Source organism: Anas platyrhynchos, chromosome 7, assembly GCF_047663525.1.
Source record: "Anas platyrhynchos isolate ZD024472 breed Pekin duck chromosome 7, IASCAAS_PekinDuck_T2T, whole genome shotgun sequence".
Lineage (NCBI taxonomy): Eukaryota > Metazoa > Chordata > Aves > Anseriformes > Anatidae > Anas > Anas platyrhynchos.
This window is the reverse complement of record NC_092593.1, coordinates 32,695,115-32,711,890: the sequence shown is the minus strand read 5'-3', so window position 1 is coordinate 32,711,890 and position 16,776 is coordinate 32,695,115. Positions and strand designations below refer to the sequence as shown.

The 16,776-nt window shown below is 39.6% G+C and overlaps 1 protein-coding gene across 7 annotated transcripts in view; it reads right to left on the bottom strand.

Moving 5' to 3' along the window:
- The window catches only part of ERBB4 (erb-b2 receptor tyrosine kinase 4), a 564,466-nt gene that overhangs the window by 135,453 nt on the left and 412,237 nt on the right, over positions 1-16,776 (bottom strand). For all 7 annotated transcript variants that reach the window (XM_072040464.1, XM_072040460.1, XM_072040461.1 and 4 more), the window contains exons 13-15: positions 8,042-8,174; positions 5,310-5,403; positions 3,659-3,813 (exon numbers count right to left, since the gene is read on the bottom strand). In XM_072040464.1, the coding sequence (XP_071896565.1) occupies positions 3,659-3,813; positions 5,310-5,403; positions 8,042-8,174 (382 nt within the window). The remainder of the gene's footprint in view (positions 1-3,658; positions 3,814-5,309; positions 5,404-8,041; positions 8,175-16,776) is intronic.

Below are 16,776 nucleotides of genomic sequence, written 5' to 3'. Positions count from 1 at the left end.
TGGTGCTCCACTGACCCCCAGGCTTCCTCCTTCTGCTTGGAGTCTGGATGGAATGTTTATTTTCCAAGTTCTCTCTGTAAAATGAACTGGTTAATTGACATGTTACAATTTATTAACGAGATACTCAGTAACTTACAACAGTCCAATACAGCTTAGAAGAAAGTTACACTTGGAGCTCACCTTACCTTTACAAAACCATTTTCTGAAAGAAAAATAGTTAAAGCCATTTTGAAAATGAGAATAACAATCATTTTTTCCTAAAATAACCCTTTTTATCTCCAACTTTTGTAAATATTCTCATCAGTTTTCCTTAACGTTGAGGTAGGGACTTAGCTTTTCTCAGATTTGGAGTAGCAAAGCCATTTTTAGTCAGGTGAATTCTCAAAAATCCGTGTTATTAAAAACAAACAAAATTGATTATGAGATAATATAAATGGATTAACTCTGGACAGAAGAAAACCTTAGTTATGGCAATGACCTGCTCATCCAACTATTGCTATGGATAAAGCTGGATGAATCAAAACCATGGGCTGATTTAGGTAACAGGGAGTAAGTATATGCTGACAGTGATAGGAAGGAAGTTGAACTGGGGCTGAGGAGAGGGAGAGAATTTTCATCAACAAAATAGTAACAGCGTCTTAGCTAGAATTTGTTGCCATTGAATTTGCACTATGGTGCCAATTGGAATTTACGACGCCTTTGGGGCAAGATGGTCCTTGTGCCTTCAAATCCCTTCCGGACTGTGCACATGTTGACTGAAGCTCCCATGACTTCTCTAGTTTTGGCTTACGAGGGATAATAAACTCTTGGTGAAGAGTAATACCTTTCCTTCCATAAAACAGAGGAAGAAAATGTCTGATGAGAGGAGGTGTCCAGTGAAATCTCCTGTTTGTGTCTTGCCCAGGGAGGAAGCAGACTGTCAGATGCTATTATATAATTAGTATTTTATTTCTGTGAAAGTGTTCCATTTTGGCTAGCTCAGCAAGGAAAAGTGCCAAATGCTTTCTGACTCTCTTGAATTAAATGGGATAGCTGTCCTATGGGCCTCAGATCTGCTCCAAACTGGCTTCAGAGTAGCTGATGTTTATCATGGGAATGCAAAGCCAAAAAAGCAAAGTTGTTGCATCCAAGGAAGTCACTCCTCGATAGTTTTCTTAGTCAATGTAAGATCATTAACAGGACTGCATAATGACACACCTATTAATGGGAGCAGCCATTATACTTGAATAAAGGAGGAGAATGGTATTACCTAATTCCATGCTCTAGTGAACGATCATCTGCAGGTACTGCTAAAAAACTGCCAAAACGTTCACAGAAAACACAAAGGTGGACAGGTATCTTTTCCTGTGACAGCAACAGCTGGAGACGACAGAAAAATCTTATGGGGACTAACTACGCATTTTAGCAAAGACCCTGATTCACAGAGCAGCACTGCAGGACTTCGACAGCACTGCACTGGCAGCAGTGCTCTGCAGCAGCTCAAGACTTTTTGACAAGTACCTAGCCTGTACTGCTAGGGCACTGGTTTTATTCCAGCAATTGGTCTGACAGAGGAGAACGCACACGGTAGATGAAGTAAATTTATGGTTTCTCTGTACCATTCAGTTGTGAGTCAAATATCAAGGTATGTTCCCTCCGCAACCTATTTCACTGATGAATCCTGATTGAGGGGAACTTAAATATTAATTTCTAAAAGAGGATATGAAACTCGAGAATGCAGCATTGCAGGAGAGACTGACTTCCTTTTTCTCTGTGGGCACATTCAGTCCCTGACAACCTTGGCAAGAAGATGGAAAACCCATAAACCCCAAGCATCTGGGACAATCATTAACAGATTAACATAATCACATGCCAGAAAGTCTTTAGAAATACTGGAAGAGAATACCTGTGTTTATCCAGACTGGGGCATACGTGTGTTGTTTTCATGAGGGGTAACAAAACAGCTAAGAACAGACCCATCAACCTTTTAGTAAAGAGGATGAGGATTTCTGTGAGGAATGGTATGTGACTCACAGTAAAGGTAGAGCTCTTCATCTGGGAGATAACTACATTTTTGCGTATGTAACCCAGGAGAAATCTTTCGCCCTATTACCAGCGTACCTCTGTCATTTCTCTGGGGATTGGCATACTAAGCTAAATGAGACATTCTTTCACCTATCAGCTGGACCAGACTTCTGCACAAAGAAGGGAAAACAAAGTTCAAGGATTATATGATATCAGAGCTTAGCATAAAGGAACCCTATGAACGAGAATGTCAGACTTCCACCAGAATGTGTATAAACCTTGCTTCTTGATCCCATTCTATCCAGTGAGACAAAACCAACCACAATATTGATGCATATAAAGAAGCGATAATGAATGGAAAACTTTCTGCTCCCTTCCTGGTCTCCAGGAAACACAGCTACTCCTGGACCATTAATTACATTTAGATCTCCCCAGAAAAGAGGATGGAACGGGAAGAAGAGTCACATCCTACTCTTCTGAGAGGCCAGCAAAGTTGCAAGGTGCTTCTTATGCAGGGCAGACAGTAAATCTGTCATTCATAGCTGGGCCTGTCAGACTCCCTCAGAACTGGCATTTCCACCACCTCTTAAAGCCAGGACCAGAGCTCCTGAAGTGAGCTCATCTTTTCAAATAGTTTCTTCTTACACTCTTCATCTACAGCGGCAGCATTTTCCTTTTATTGCGTAACTGATTTAAAGGGTCTGAGGGGAAGACAAATGTGCAACAGATCCTGGCTGTGTCTTTGCGATCTCACTTTCATTTCCCTAATGGCTCTATTGTAATTAGATTTGCAAAACCAGCAAAAGGTCTCATTTTGAATGGCAACAGCTGTTGACATCAAGATTACATTGAATAATTTACTGGTTTAATTTTAGCTGCTAAACAGTAAGAGCCTCTTGTGGAAGATTATTTCACTGGTTGAAGTTTTCTCTTTTCCCTCTGGCTGCCTCTTGCTTTCTTTGTATGCTGGACACCACTAACCATCTCATCAAAAAGACACTTCTTACTGATGCAGCCCATGCAAAACAACGGTTACGTATTCGACTAGTGTTATTTTGTTACACGTTCTTAGTTCTCGCTCAGATATGTGGTCTATATACTTCCAAGTGTAAAAAAGTGATGGTGGAGATACTTAGACAGGACTTGAGAAATTGATCATCAGATTCAGGTTTCCAATAAACCCATCTCATCAGTCCCCCTATGAAAAAAGATGACACTATCATTTCAGTCTCATGGAAGTGCTGCAGGGTTATTTCAGCAATACCAAGGAACTGAAATGAAAATTCCATCTACAAACAAATACTAAAAGTAAAGTAATTGTACATGCCTACACTTAGGTGCAAATGGAAGCATTTGTTACAAAGCAGAGCCAGCTGGTAGGAAAGCTAATTGTGCATTGCTTTAAAAAGAAAAAAAAAAAAAAAAGTTCTGTGTGGTTTTCCAGAGAGGCGTAAACTTATTTTCTGATAAGCTGCTGGAATTTTATGACTGGAACCTGAATGTCATGAGAAATCCTGGAAATCAAGCTACATACACTGCTGTAAACACTCCATATTCAGGAGTGGAACAAGTACTTTAACAAGCCAAACTGTAGCTAAATCAGTGGTCTATGAACAGTGACTAGGATGGCTCACTTCACAGAGTTTGTACTTACCCTTGGGTGCAGTTTGGATGACACGGATGGCACTCACGATCCTCATCGGCGTATTTGAAAATGAAACTGTTTGCCCCCTGTAAGCCATCAGGACATTTCTCCACACAGTTCGGACCATCCTTAAAATGGAAACACTTTGTGCAGTGGTCAGGTCCCTGGAGAATATGGAAGAAATGCAGCACATGCTCAAGTTACTCTGTCTTCTCCTGCTGCACTAGAATTACAGATTCTAGCATGACAACACACTCAGCAGTAACTCCAGTAGCATTTCTTTCCCAATGAACAGTGAGTTACCTGCATGGCCCCAGTCACAGTTCAGGAGCAGCACGCGGAAATCCTGGCGGCTCTGGACAGAAACTTATTCTGTAGAGCTTAAGACTTAAATTCTAGCTTCTGAACAGGTTTCTCCACATTACCGGTGTGCTTAACACAACAAACTTCATGCCCACTTTAAATCTACATGAGAAAAGTTTCCTGCAACACTAATCAGTACTGAACTGTGCTTGCAAAGCAAGTGCAGTGGTCTTACAGTAGGATACGCTACCTCTGCAAGCCAGAATTATTCTCCAAACTGCATTCTCCCTGCAGCATCTGGTCACAACAATGCTGAAGGACTACAAAGCCTCCTTCTTAATACATACATAGACTGGACTGTTAAAAGCTATAAACCAAGGTCCCTGGAACAATGTAAATTGAACATTTTAAGCCAGTGGAATGAAACAAATCTGGTGTTCAGTTTGGGCACTGGTTTATGATTTTACATCCAGAAGTCCTACTACAAACCCAAATTCCCCTCCTTGGCTGAAAACTTGCAACATTAGCTTCTTGCTTTGTAGTATCAGAAAGCACAGTAGTGCAACAAAAATGATGATGAGAATAATTAGTAGTGTAATGCCATTGTTTTGTTTCTAATCTGTAGGTTAAGCCACGGAAACAAAGAAATAAGCTACAGGTTAAGTTTTCTCAGTGATGAAGAGCCTAAAATACAACTCCTCACTATCCTGCATGTTTCTTTTAATCTTGGCAATATACAGAAGACCAAAAGAAAGGAACAATTTCTGTCTAAAAATGAGCAGTAGTCCTTGAAACAGGACTCACTGGACATATAAAGGTGACAACTGCAGTTAACATTCATTTTAGGATGCATGCAAAAGAAAGCTGTATCAAAACAACGTCAAAGGCTGGCCTGTGTAGGAAAAAAAACACATCGCTCAAGCTTTCTGAGAGATTGTGACAGATTTCCACACTTTTCGTGAAAAAAGGCAACTGAAATTACAGTAAACAGCACAGAATTGAATATAACGAATAAAAACAGTGATAAAAGAGGACGCTCAAATTGCAGCTGAATACCTTCTGTCATTTAAAGACCTTGTGCATCTACACCGCTAAGGCATTAAAACAACTCATGAAAGAAAAGGGCACACATTTTTAAACCATCTTAAGGAGTCAAGGGAGTTTACTCCTAGCATCTGTTTAACATGTGCAGAATTCTGACCCACAAGCAGAGTGTGTACATTTATATTTATTTATTTTACTTTTGTTAACATTGGTTTTCAACAGCCACTCTAAATCCTCCAAGCAAAAAAATGCCTGTGGCTTTAGCACACTCTAACAACCAGCTAGGCCACAATACACCAAAGGTTGCTCTTACCGGCCCGTAGCACGTGATCATGTTGTCTTCCATCTTTTCACACTGGGGATCACACTCCACACAGACAGATCCATTTGCAAATTCACGAAATTCCCTAGAGAAATATTTTGCAGGCAGGTTAGGAAAAAGCAGAAGTGAGACAGAAACTGAGCTAAAATGGCTGCCTCTTCACCTGGTAGAAAACAGCTTCACTAAGGCCAGTGGACTACACCAGCTGAAATCACTTCTAATTGCATTTTGCTGCTTTACAACAGCTGAAAATCGTGCACAACATCACTCACAGCAACATCACTCACAGGCAGGTGAAACAGTAGACATCTTGTTTACCAGTATCAAACCTCAGTGTTTTTCTCCTTTTCCCTTAAGAAATAAGATCCTCATTCACACTAGGGAATGTAGTATATGAAGTAACTCATTTCTGTTTTTATCTAAGGTTCAGGAAGATATTCGTTACATGTAAGACATTGCTATCAGATAGGAAAACATTAGGAAGTGCATCGATTACAGTGCTCTTTATGTTCTTTTAGTTAAGTCTCTGCAAACACTCATACTTCAAAGCCTTTCTCCAAAAAGCTCATAACTTGGTTTTCATAAACAACAATTCTAGACTGAAGTCTGAATCTAAAAGTGTCAAAAAAAAATAGTTTTGCTCATTTATTTCATGCATTCAGACACAACTATCAGCTAAGGGATCTTTTTTTGTCCTTTTAAAATTATTATTATTATTAACCACTTAGAAGGGGGAAAAGAAAATGTTCTGCTAATAGTTGGATAGGGATTTCTTCCATCAAACATCAGGTGTCTCAATTCAGCTGCCAGCTGCCTTTTACAAAAAGCTCCAGCACCTTCTCAACACTATTCACCTCACCTTATTCTAGACTGAAACGAAGTAACACCTGAGAGGTAGCCTCCCTCCCCACTAATCGCAGAGAAAACCTACGTGATAAACTCAGACAGGACACCTAAGCTTTACAGATGGATCCCATCTTGTTGCACTATCCATTTATAACATTTGCGTTAATTAAAGATGTGCTGCCCACTCATGCCCATGGGTGAAGGCCTTTGTGCTTAGTTTACTGATGCCCTCCCTCTGCCCCTCTACAACCATCAGGATCTACTGCACCAATACAGCTAAGGAAAACCTCACTTGACCATTCCGATTAAACTCATCCTTCTCTAGCTTTGGAGACAGGGCTTTCCTGCTGAGGACTTAAAGAAGTTAAATACATTTGACCCTACCCTGAAATACTGTTGTTATCCTTCAAGATGAACATGCAGAGCTCTCAATCAAACAAGAATACTTCTCCCCAAGCCCAGGTCACACATCTCATATTTACTGAGGAGCTGAGCCTGTGTGAAGTGCAAATACCATTCCCTAGTCAATACAGTTCAGAACATCCCAACTAAAGGGCTGGTTAAGCCATCCAAACACAGAGCCTCCTTGCAATCTTAGCGAGACAGGCACCATGGCAGGACCAGCCTCCAACTGCCCCAGAATTTGTGCTCAAATATGTTCTGGTGCATATAACACACTTGCGATCTGAAACTGTTTAAGCATATAGAATGGTAATCTGTCAATGCTTTTTGCATGCCTTGTCTAGATAGAAGAATTTAGATTATTTTCATGTATTTACGGGAGTTCATTTAATACTCTCCCCATAACAGTTCCATGAGTTGGCAATCAAGGCAGGAAAAGAAAGAAACCATGCAGTGATATTATTTTCAATTAGCACCTTGAAGGAAAAGATGTAATTACAATCATTTTTCTCTTTTTTATTTATCTTTATTATAAAAGAAACTCTAGGGACCTTGGTATACTGTTATTCAGGTAAGTCAAATTCTACCTGCTTCCCCCCACAAACTAATTATGAAATTATTCTGCTGCAAGTCACATAAACAGCTTAGCTCTACTTCCCTGTCTTAAGGCAGACTCTGCCGACTTTGTCTGTGCAGTGTGTAGACTATCCACCCTTTGGAAAAGATGGTGCACGTGCACAAATGGAAGGAAAAAAAAAGAATTCATTTTGGTTGTATTATTGCTATTTGTGTGTAGCATACAGAATGTTTCATAAAGAAAAGAAAAGAAAAGAAAAGAAAAGAAAAGAAAAGAAAAGAAAAGAAAAGAAAAGAAAAGAAAAGAAAAGAAAAGAAAAGAAAAGAAAAGAAAAGAAAAGAAAAGAAAAGAAAAGAAAAGAAAAGAAAAGAAAAGAAAAGAAAAGAGAAAAGAAAAGAAAAGAAAAGAAAAGAAAAGAAAAGAAAAGAAAAGAAAAGAAAAGAAAAGAAAAGAAAAGAAAAGAAAAGAAAAGAAAAGTTGTCCTACTTTGGGGTCCTTACTCAGAATTTCCTGACTACATGCCCAAATCTAACTCATCTGAAAGAACGTACCTTATGTTTTTCTGAATAGGGGTGTCAATATTCAACTAGGGCTAAATGTTTTAAGTCTTCATCTAAATCAAATTGTTCACATTATCAGGAGTGTGACAGGTGAAACAAACTAATGTTGTATGAAAACTTGAGGAAGCACAATACTAGATAAATCCTTCTACACAAGTTCACATTATGAAATACTTAGAACTTATCCCATAGTGTATTTCACACACAAGCAACAACATTGGCAGTGGAACAGATACTGCTTATTGTACAAACAAGTCAACTTACACATTAGAATCCTGAACAATGTAATCAAGCAGCTTCAGAGAAAAGTGCAAGGGGAATAAAAGGAAATATCTTACCCATCATACAGGTTACAAGACTCTATGCAGGTCCTTCCCCTGATGAAACGCTTGCAGGAGAGACACTGGTCTGGCCCTGGTCCCCAGCAGCCGTCACTTGAGCATAACTCATTACACACCATCCCATCGGCAGCTGCAGAGAGAGAGGATACTGCCATTAAATTACATAGTCCTCTAAAATCCAAGGGACAGTTCATCCACCATTCAAAAAACCACGATATTCCCCTCAGAAACATGGCAGCAAAATCCCTCATAAACCAAGACCCAACTCTTCCTGCGCGTAGCATAAGCCAGTACACACAGTACACAGACATGCTGCAAAATTCCACTTGGATTCTGACTGTGTTTGCAGAGGGTAAAAAGCCTCTGACTTCAACAGCCTTGAAGATGTTACTAAATTTCAGTCTCTGAAAAGGAAACACATCGTCCAACCGCATCAATGTTCCTCCAGAGCAGCAATCTTTCTTTTGCCCTGATGAACAGTCTTCTCAAATCAGACCTGGAGTAAAGTTAGCAGAACTATTCAGCACTGAACCCTTACAATAAAGGAGCAATGATGGGTCAACACCACTGTTATTAAAGTGACCATTCTAACTCAAGCTGTCTGCTGACAATCCATCAGAAAATGAGTTTTCATTGTTTTTGCAATTTTAGAAAATGATTCTAGAGAGAAGGCTGAGGGACACATGGATGTATATCACAGAAAAATAGTGACGACTTCAGTAATCAGAAGTCATGCCTCACAAAACAGAAAACTTGCTCTCTGAAGCAGTCATATAGGCAAGAAGACCTGCTTAGTATAGAGTGGTAAATGCAAACTGATGCAGATGGGAAGAAGAAAAAAAAAAAAAAAAGATATTTTCCATACAGAATAATGCTAGATTAAATGTTTTTCTCTGAGCTGACTACTACAGCTGAACACAAGAATTTCGTGTTAACATCAATAGTGCTGTGAAACACCAATCTGATACGCCATGCTCAGTAAAGCATACCCAATGTTCACATGTTCTAGAAACAGGACAAAAGGAAAAAAAAACAGAAGTTAACATCTTACCACTACAAAAACCTGCTGTGCACTCACAGTCTGAGTACTACACCCCATTATGGTTTGTTCCTTTGAGAAAGGATAAAGTGAGAAAAAGGGCGCTGCAGGGCTGATCAGAACTAAGGAATAAACAGACTAGCAGCCCGAAACACAGATGAGCAAGGACATAATAAAGCCCTATGAAAACACGAACAAGAAGAAGATAGACACAAAACAATTGTCCACTGCTTCTTCCAAGTCCCTCAGGAACATTCAAAAAGACAGGAATCCAATAGGGTTCAAAACAGAGATTTTTCTTACTACCAAGTATAGATCAAGCTGCAGAATTCCCTGACACAGGACACGGTAAATGCCAAAGACTTGCAAGATTTGAAAAGTTAATTATCCAAGTCCACAGAAAAGCTGTTAAACTAAAATATAAAGCACTACAGCTGAACCAGGAACACCCTGAAATTAAGTTTATGGATGGTGGGGAAGAATTTGAAGTATCACTATTAATTGTGTCTTTTAAAATTCTTTAGTGTAAAAGCACCTGAATAGGCAAAGAGCTTTTTATATTAAACACACACACACACACAAAATTGTCCCTGTCTCAAAACCAAAATTTAGCTTAAATAAACAAAATGAAAGAGGGGTGAGGGAAAGGTGGTTTCAAACAGAATTGTGTGGTTATATAAACTTTGAAAATGAAAGACTGAGAAAATGAGCAAACAGCAAAAGCAAAACCCTCTCTCTCTCTGCAGAATTTGGGTGTCCGTTTAGCAAAACAGTAGCACGTGGAAGTATAGACGTCTTAATTGGACTTTACTCTTCCATGAGGTAGTGTTGTATGCAAGTAGCTTATATACTAGACTGAGTAGATTAAAGATATAAAAATCTCCTAAATACCAGAGATGGCAAATACACATACACCTATAAAACAGCAACAACATACACACAGCACGCCTTTGCAGTGGGGCAGTAGCATAACCAACAGCAATTTCTCTCACAAAAGACAGAAAGCCCTCCGTCACCTTGTATTCAATAAAAAGACAGTCTTTTTGTACACTGTTTCTCTGCACTTCTTCCAGTATAGCAGCACACCTGGGTGATGGGAAAAAAAATACCCTATTTTCATTTCAGAATACCTGATGGTCTTGTGTCAAGGCTGGAATAGGGCAGGTAAGTACTAGCTGGCCATGCAGTCTACCTTAACAATTAAAGAGTTTACTGAGTTTTATTACCTGAGAGACAGTACGTCCTTATAGACCATTAAAGAAACAGCAGAAGATGCTTTCTACACTCTGCAGCATGTTTTCACACTGGTTGTTCTGTGCTATGGTGTATAACATACCACATTTGATCCAACTGAATACCTGCCATAGCATCTAACTGTATGGGAGAGCACACTGCTCCTTAATCGCTGTGTTTCATCATGTAGCATTGTTTGATGCTGGAACAAGGTTCATCAGGCCCATCTTTCTGATCTATACAGCATGCCTCTATCTTCTTCTGTTCCTTCCAAGGGAACTCGTACACCTTCTTTGGCCTGCTGAGATGCAAGAAGTTCATGTAACACTGGTGGGATGCTCTCTTTTGATATACACTACTTGTCCTGTCGCTTACTGTCACCCTGCTTCTGACCACTGAATTTACTGGAAAGCACTTCTTAGGAAGAAACACACAACAACTGTATGTGTGGCACATTTAAGTATTTCTCTGGCAGCCCATGTAGCAAGTAGGCAAGAGGCATCTTCTTTATTTCCTTTAATCTTGCAGTCGGGTATTTTGCTTTATACAGATTGAGAATGCCAGCTTCTCTCTTCTTTTTATTCCCTGAACACTTTCATAGTTCAGTGCCAAAAAGGACATCTCACCTTTACTTTGTAGAAAGAAGCATAGGAACCCAAAGATTTGTTGTCCTCTGGCCCTTGCAGGCAAACTGACCCAAAAAAAGCAGATTCATACTTTCTACTTGTGCAGCACTGCTGTTGACGCTTTGGAGCTCTGCTACACAATGTAGTAATTGAGCAGGTAGATGAACACTACTACATGGTCACTACAGTACCGCAAGTAACCTAGGATATGACAAGTCTGCACACTCCTGTCCTTTAAACACACACACACACATATATATAGATACACATGTAAATATAAATATCAAGGCTGGGGTGCCAAAATACATATCACATTTTCTTAATGACAACAAAAAGGATAATTCTGCATGTTTTCTGGTTGTTGTTCTTTTGCATCAAAACTCAAGTCTGTCATAGCCGAAGGAAAAAAAAAATTATGAGTAACTAATTTTGCAGGTGGTCATTTAATTTCTTTTGGGTTGAACTAATTCCTGGAGATAGCAACACAGCAAGAGACCGGAGCTATTTAGCTTTATGCCATTGCATAAAGACATCTCGTTCTCTTTGCCTGAACTCTGCTGTAAATCAGGAGTCCTTCTGCTGAAGTGAAAGGAACCAAACCACACAAAGCCAGTGTGAGCACAGATGAAAAATGCAGATTTACAATACTGTCCTAAACCATTTATTTATTTATTTTACAGCATGACAACATTTATAGAAACTAGAAGTCAATAATTCCACTATGCTGCTTCTGACTGAACTTCACAGAAGCTGGCATTTGGCAAAAGTTTTACATCTGTAAATGCTACATCTAGCCAACATTTCCTTTTTCACCTACTTTTAGACATTTCAGTCTGATGCTGGCTTTGTACAGTTGGTCCGCACACGCACTGACTTGGTACTGAAGGCCAGTTTGGTCCTGCTGCATGTTCATTGCCTGCAGAAGCACCCAGCAAAAAGCTCAACGTGACGCAGCTGCAGCTGGTCATTTCAGGGGAACCCCAGTCATGCCATGGGATTTCGGGCACACTCGAGGTCTCCCTTAGAGTAGACTCCAGGGCTTCATGCCTGGTCTGCCCATCTCCCTTGATCTCATACAGGCTGGTGGTGACGTGTGACAGACCCTGACCAGACAAAGAAATGAGCCCTGCCTCACACTGTCTGCCACAAGGACATCTGGGATTACCAGACAGCTTCAGGCTCAATCTGCAGAAAAAAAGGAACTGCTCAATCCAACCCCCACCTGCCCTGAGCCCAGAAACTATCACAATTCAAAATAAGCAAACCTTTTGTAAAAATAGTCTCATTTTTCAGTCAATGACTGGCTTTAAGTAGTAGTCAGGCAAGTAAAAAAAAAATTGCTTTAGAGATACCTTTGTTCTCCTTTTTAATCCTAAGAATAATTTAAGTTCTAATACTGTTTTATAAACTCTTGTCATTAAAAGGCAGTTTCCTATTTTTCTCAATTTTTAGTAACTTGAAATCATGTTTTTATTACTAGCCATTTCTTTTCCCCCCCTCGACTATTAGAGTACTCTGAATCAAGAATTTATTTACGAAGTGTTGCACTAAAATATTCCTTGAAATAGCAAGGAATGCTATTACAAGATCACTCAAAGTATACTGAGTGAACGTTATGCAAATGAAACGAGAGCTATTCAGTAAAGAAAATCAAGATTATCCTATCGAAATCTAGCCAACAGTAGCTGTAGTCTATGAAAAAAAGCAACAGTAGAAAATAATAATTAGAAAACACTATTTCCTTCTGCTTATTTCTAAATCTTTTAGAAATCTTTTTTTTTTTTTTTTTTTTTTTGCAAGCACTATGCTTGCGGATATGCTTTCTTCCTCGTCTTTAAGTATATGCTTAAAGAGATGTTCCAATTTTAGATGTATTATTTGGCATTTTCACACACTGAGAAAGTTCTAAAGCTCCAGCATATCACACGGCCATAGGTGCAAGGAAAGAACAATAAAGCTTTTGACAGGAACTCATTTTGATTGGGAGTTTTAGAACAAATGCTCATTCTTTATCAACGGGGTCACACAGGTTAGAATTAAAAAGGCTCATTGTTTTTTCACCAAACCAGTTAGAACTGAAGAAATTCAGCTTAAAAAAAAAAAAAAAAAAAAAAAAAAGATAAGTTATTTGGCTATATAGTTAGGGACCTGATCCAAAGCTCCTTGAACTCGACAGAAAAATTCCTGCAGACTTCAGTTAGTTTTGCATCAAGCCTGACAATGAGTGGAATCATTTATTCAAGTTGTTAATTGGTGGCTAAATTGACATAATTCATAACAACCACATTTGTAACAACCTTTGCCTGGAAAGGTTTCTCCACACACTGCAGGTGTCAGCGGAGCTGAAAGCAATTATTTAAATAACTTGGTAAAAAAACACATTTTTTCTGGGTTTATTTTGTATGCTCTCATATTTAACATGAGTCACCTCTGACTGTTCCATAAAATAACCATGCTGGGCAAAAAAGGCCAATTTTTGACTTCAGCACAAAGTAACAGTAAAATCTAACCACCAGAGCACATTCCCTAACAAGTAACTTTAACTCCGCATTAATTATCTTCATAACACAATAAGGTTTATGAACATCACAGGCTATAGCAGGAAACAATTAAAATTACACATTAGATGAGAAGACCCAAGGGAATGGAATGGAGCTGTGATGGGAGCTTCAGGCTGGGTGTGAGGAAAAGGTTCTTCACCAAGAGCTGGCCAGGCACTGAACAGGCTCCCCAGGGCAGCAGTCATGGCCCTGAGCCTGATGGAGTTCAAGCAGTGTTTGGACAACGCTCCCAGATACCTGGTTTAATTTTTACGTAGTCCTGTATGCAGCCAAGAGTTAGACTCAGTATTACGTGCAAGTCCCTTCCTACCAGAGAAATTCTGTGCTTCTCTGAGAGCTCCGTGCACTGTATTTTGGACAAATACATTCCAAATAATTTCCTCTATGGTTATCCATTTAAAGATACCCATTTGCCATATGAATTCTTAAACAATTTTGGGAGACACTGTCAGACTGTGCTAGAAGCACAACGGCTGTCAAAGTTTCTACTTAACCTTCCCTCTTCTCTTGTAACCAGCCTCCATGCCTAGGAATCTCTCAAGGTCCATGTAGTTCACAAATCCCTCACTGCTAATCACACCCTGCAGCATTTTCCACTCACTGAAGTCCATTGTCATCATTCTGATCGAAAGAAATCAGACTTGCACGAAACTGTTGGGCCAGCGTTAGCTCACAGATGAAGCACTACTGTAGACGGAACTTTTATATGAATATTTAACTTCCTCAATAATTCTTCAGTGTTCAGCAGAACACAATATTAAATGGTATCAAAAAGATGCATCACCATCTTGTGATGCATAATAAAAGCCACTTACTATATGAGGCTGAGCAGGTGATCTTAGGAGCTCTCACATGGGTTTTAAGAAAAGCTACATGTGTATTAAATGTTTGCTGTCATTTGTTTTAAGGCAGTAATAATCACTAGGCAGTGAGGAAAGCAGTAACAAGCTGACAGTGCCTCAAAATATAAAAAGGATTAATAATAAGCACACCAAAATGTGGCTGTAATAATTAACATGGTCTGGATTGGTTTGTTTTGTGGGAAACCATATGAAAAACAATCTTTAATAGTTATTTTTATAAATAATTGACACACCGCTTGATACCACGCAAACAGACAGCATTTCTACCACAGAAGCTAGATTTTAATCCTGCAAATACTTAGAGATTTACATTTGCATTTACCCCCCCCCCCCCCATTCTGATTAGCCTTGTTTGTCACTCAGAGAAGCACATGCATATGCACAAGCACCCATGCAGGATCAGGGCCTGAAACAGGCAAAACAACCAGAAGGCAGACATGGAAACCCTAGCGGCTTGCCCTCAGCTAAGAAACATTCAGGCAGTGGAAGATTCGGAGAAAACTCCCCAAAACCCCAGTCTGTTGCCCTACCCTGAAAACCACAGATGTTTCAAAGAATGCTGGAGAAATGCATCTGGCTCTAAGGAACACTTCTGTCTTACTCAAAGTAATTGTGAAGATTTTAGTTAGACATCTAACCTGCAGCAGAACCTATTTAACCCCAGAGAGGTGCTGACTGACAGGCGGAGTTGAAGCAGCAGGATAGCTCTTCTCATCTACTGCTGACTCTCAGAAGGCCACAAAACATTAATCAATTCATTCACACAGACGTTCACAGAGAGAACCGCTGCTCCCTTTTAGGATTCAGGAAGTAAGCAGTCTAAGACGTTGCTTTCTGACCTGAGTAGCCTGGCCTGCAGCCTATGTTCATTAAATACAGTCTGTTTAATAAACACAGGTTAGAGTCCATTTTTAGAACTAATCCCTTGGTAGTGTAGCTTACACTACGGCTTCTTACGGAGAAATAAAAGAGATCTGTTTTCCTCAGGAAGATTCTCTTGGCGTTAAATTTCGTAAAACATCTTTAGTAGTAGTTTTTTTCCTAGCAAGTAAAAGCCTCTACTATAGCAAATCCTCAACAAGCTGAAAGTCAAATAAAGTTTACATTTTCCGTTTGTGTTCAACTGTACTGACAAGACACAGTGTAAGAGGACGATTTGACAGTCTCTTCTCATTTCCATTTGCTCAGCAAGTCTGTGTTTCAACAGCTGGGGGCACTTCAGAGACACCCAAACTTAGTGATCATAGTAAAGGGCAAAGATATTTGACAAAGCAATCCTGACAACTAGTACAGGACTATACTCCTAACTGTTGTTTTCAGCTAGGTCTCCAAGCTCTCCAAACCAGTCAAGTAAAACACTGCTCCATGAAGGGAAAAGCACTGTACAAAGTTCACTTCTGAGTAGTTTTTCATTGTCTTCTAACATGTGTTCTGTACAGAACTTGAAGCGAAGAGGAAGTGCTAATGTATGAGGCACAAAGACTATGCTCTACTCTATTACTGCTTTATTTTCATACTGAATTTCTCTGGACAGAAGAGAGCCACTTTTGTTGTTTCCTTCAATGATGCATCATTATCAGACAGCTAGCGCCAATCTTGCTATAAACAAGCAAAGATGTGAAAACAGCAGAAAGCACCAGGAACAAGACGCTTCTCTCCTAGTTAGCAGTTTTTCACACGGTGGAAAGGAATCCTGCACCTTCCTCTGAAAGGTTCATAGATTCTTATCTCTCACAGCAAGACTGGACTACTAAGATCCTACTGGAATATATTTCAGCAGCAAAAGGCATTTATTTAACTCATCGGTAGAAAAAAATGGTAAATAACAGCCAACAAAATCCCACGTAGAGACATACCAAACAAGGCTTTACGCTTCGTGAAGCTCTCACCCGGCAGAAGAAATGAGAAAAATAACCAAGCAGAGGCGATTGATATTGGAACCTAGCCTCATACTACAGCAACAAGCACAGCCACGAAGCCTTTCAAAGCAGAACAGAATAGTACTTCAAAGGGTGGAAAAAAAAAAAATAAATAAAAAAGAACTAAAAGGTTAACTTGAAAGTAAGACCACAGCCTGAAAAAAACCCAAAGCATACACTTCTGGCTGGCCAAACCCCAAAGAACAGACATATCATTTATACATATACAGCAATTTAATGAACTTCCTCTCTGGCAGCCTAACAGATGCTCAAAATGAACTGCGTTGCTGCTACAACATGACTGCATTAATGCAAGTCATTGTGTCATTTCTGTGTCGTTTCAAATTATTTCATCTCCTACACAGCACTGTTTTTCAGTACAATGACCTTAGGCCAGGTGTTAGCACATAAGCCTTCCAAGGCAAGCTACCCCAGCTGAAAGTCTGCTAGTAATCCAGTATCAGATAGGCTGAGTACAGAAAGGAGAATTC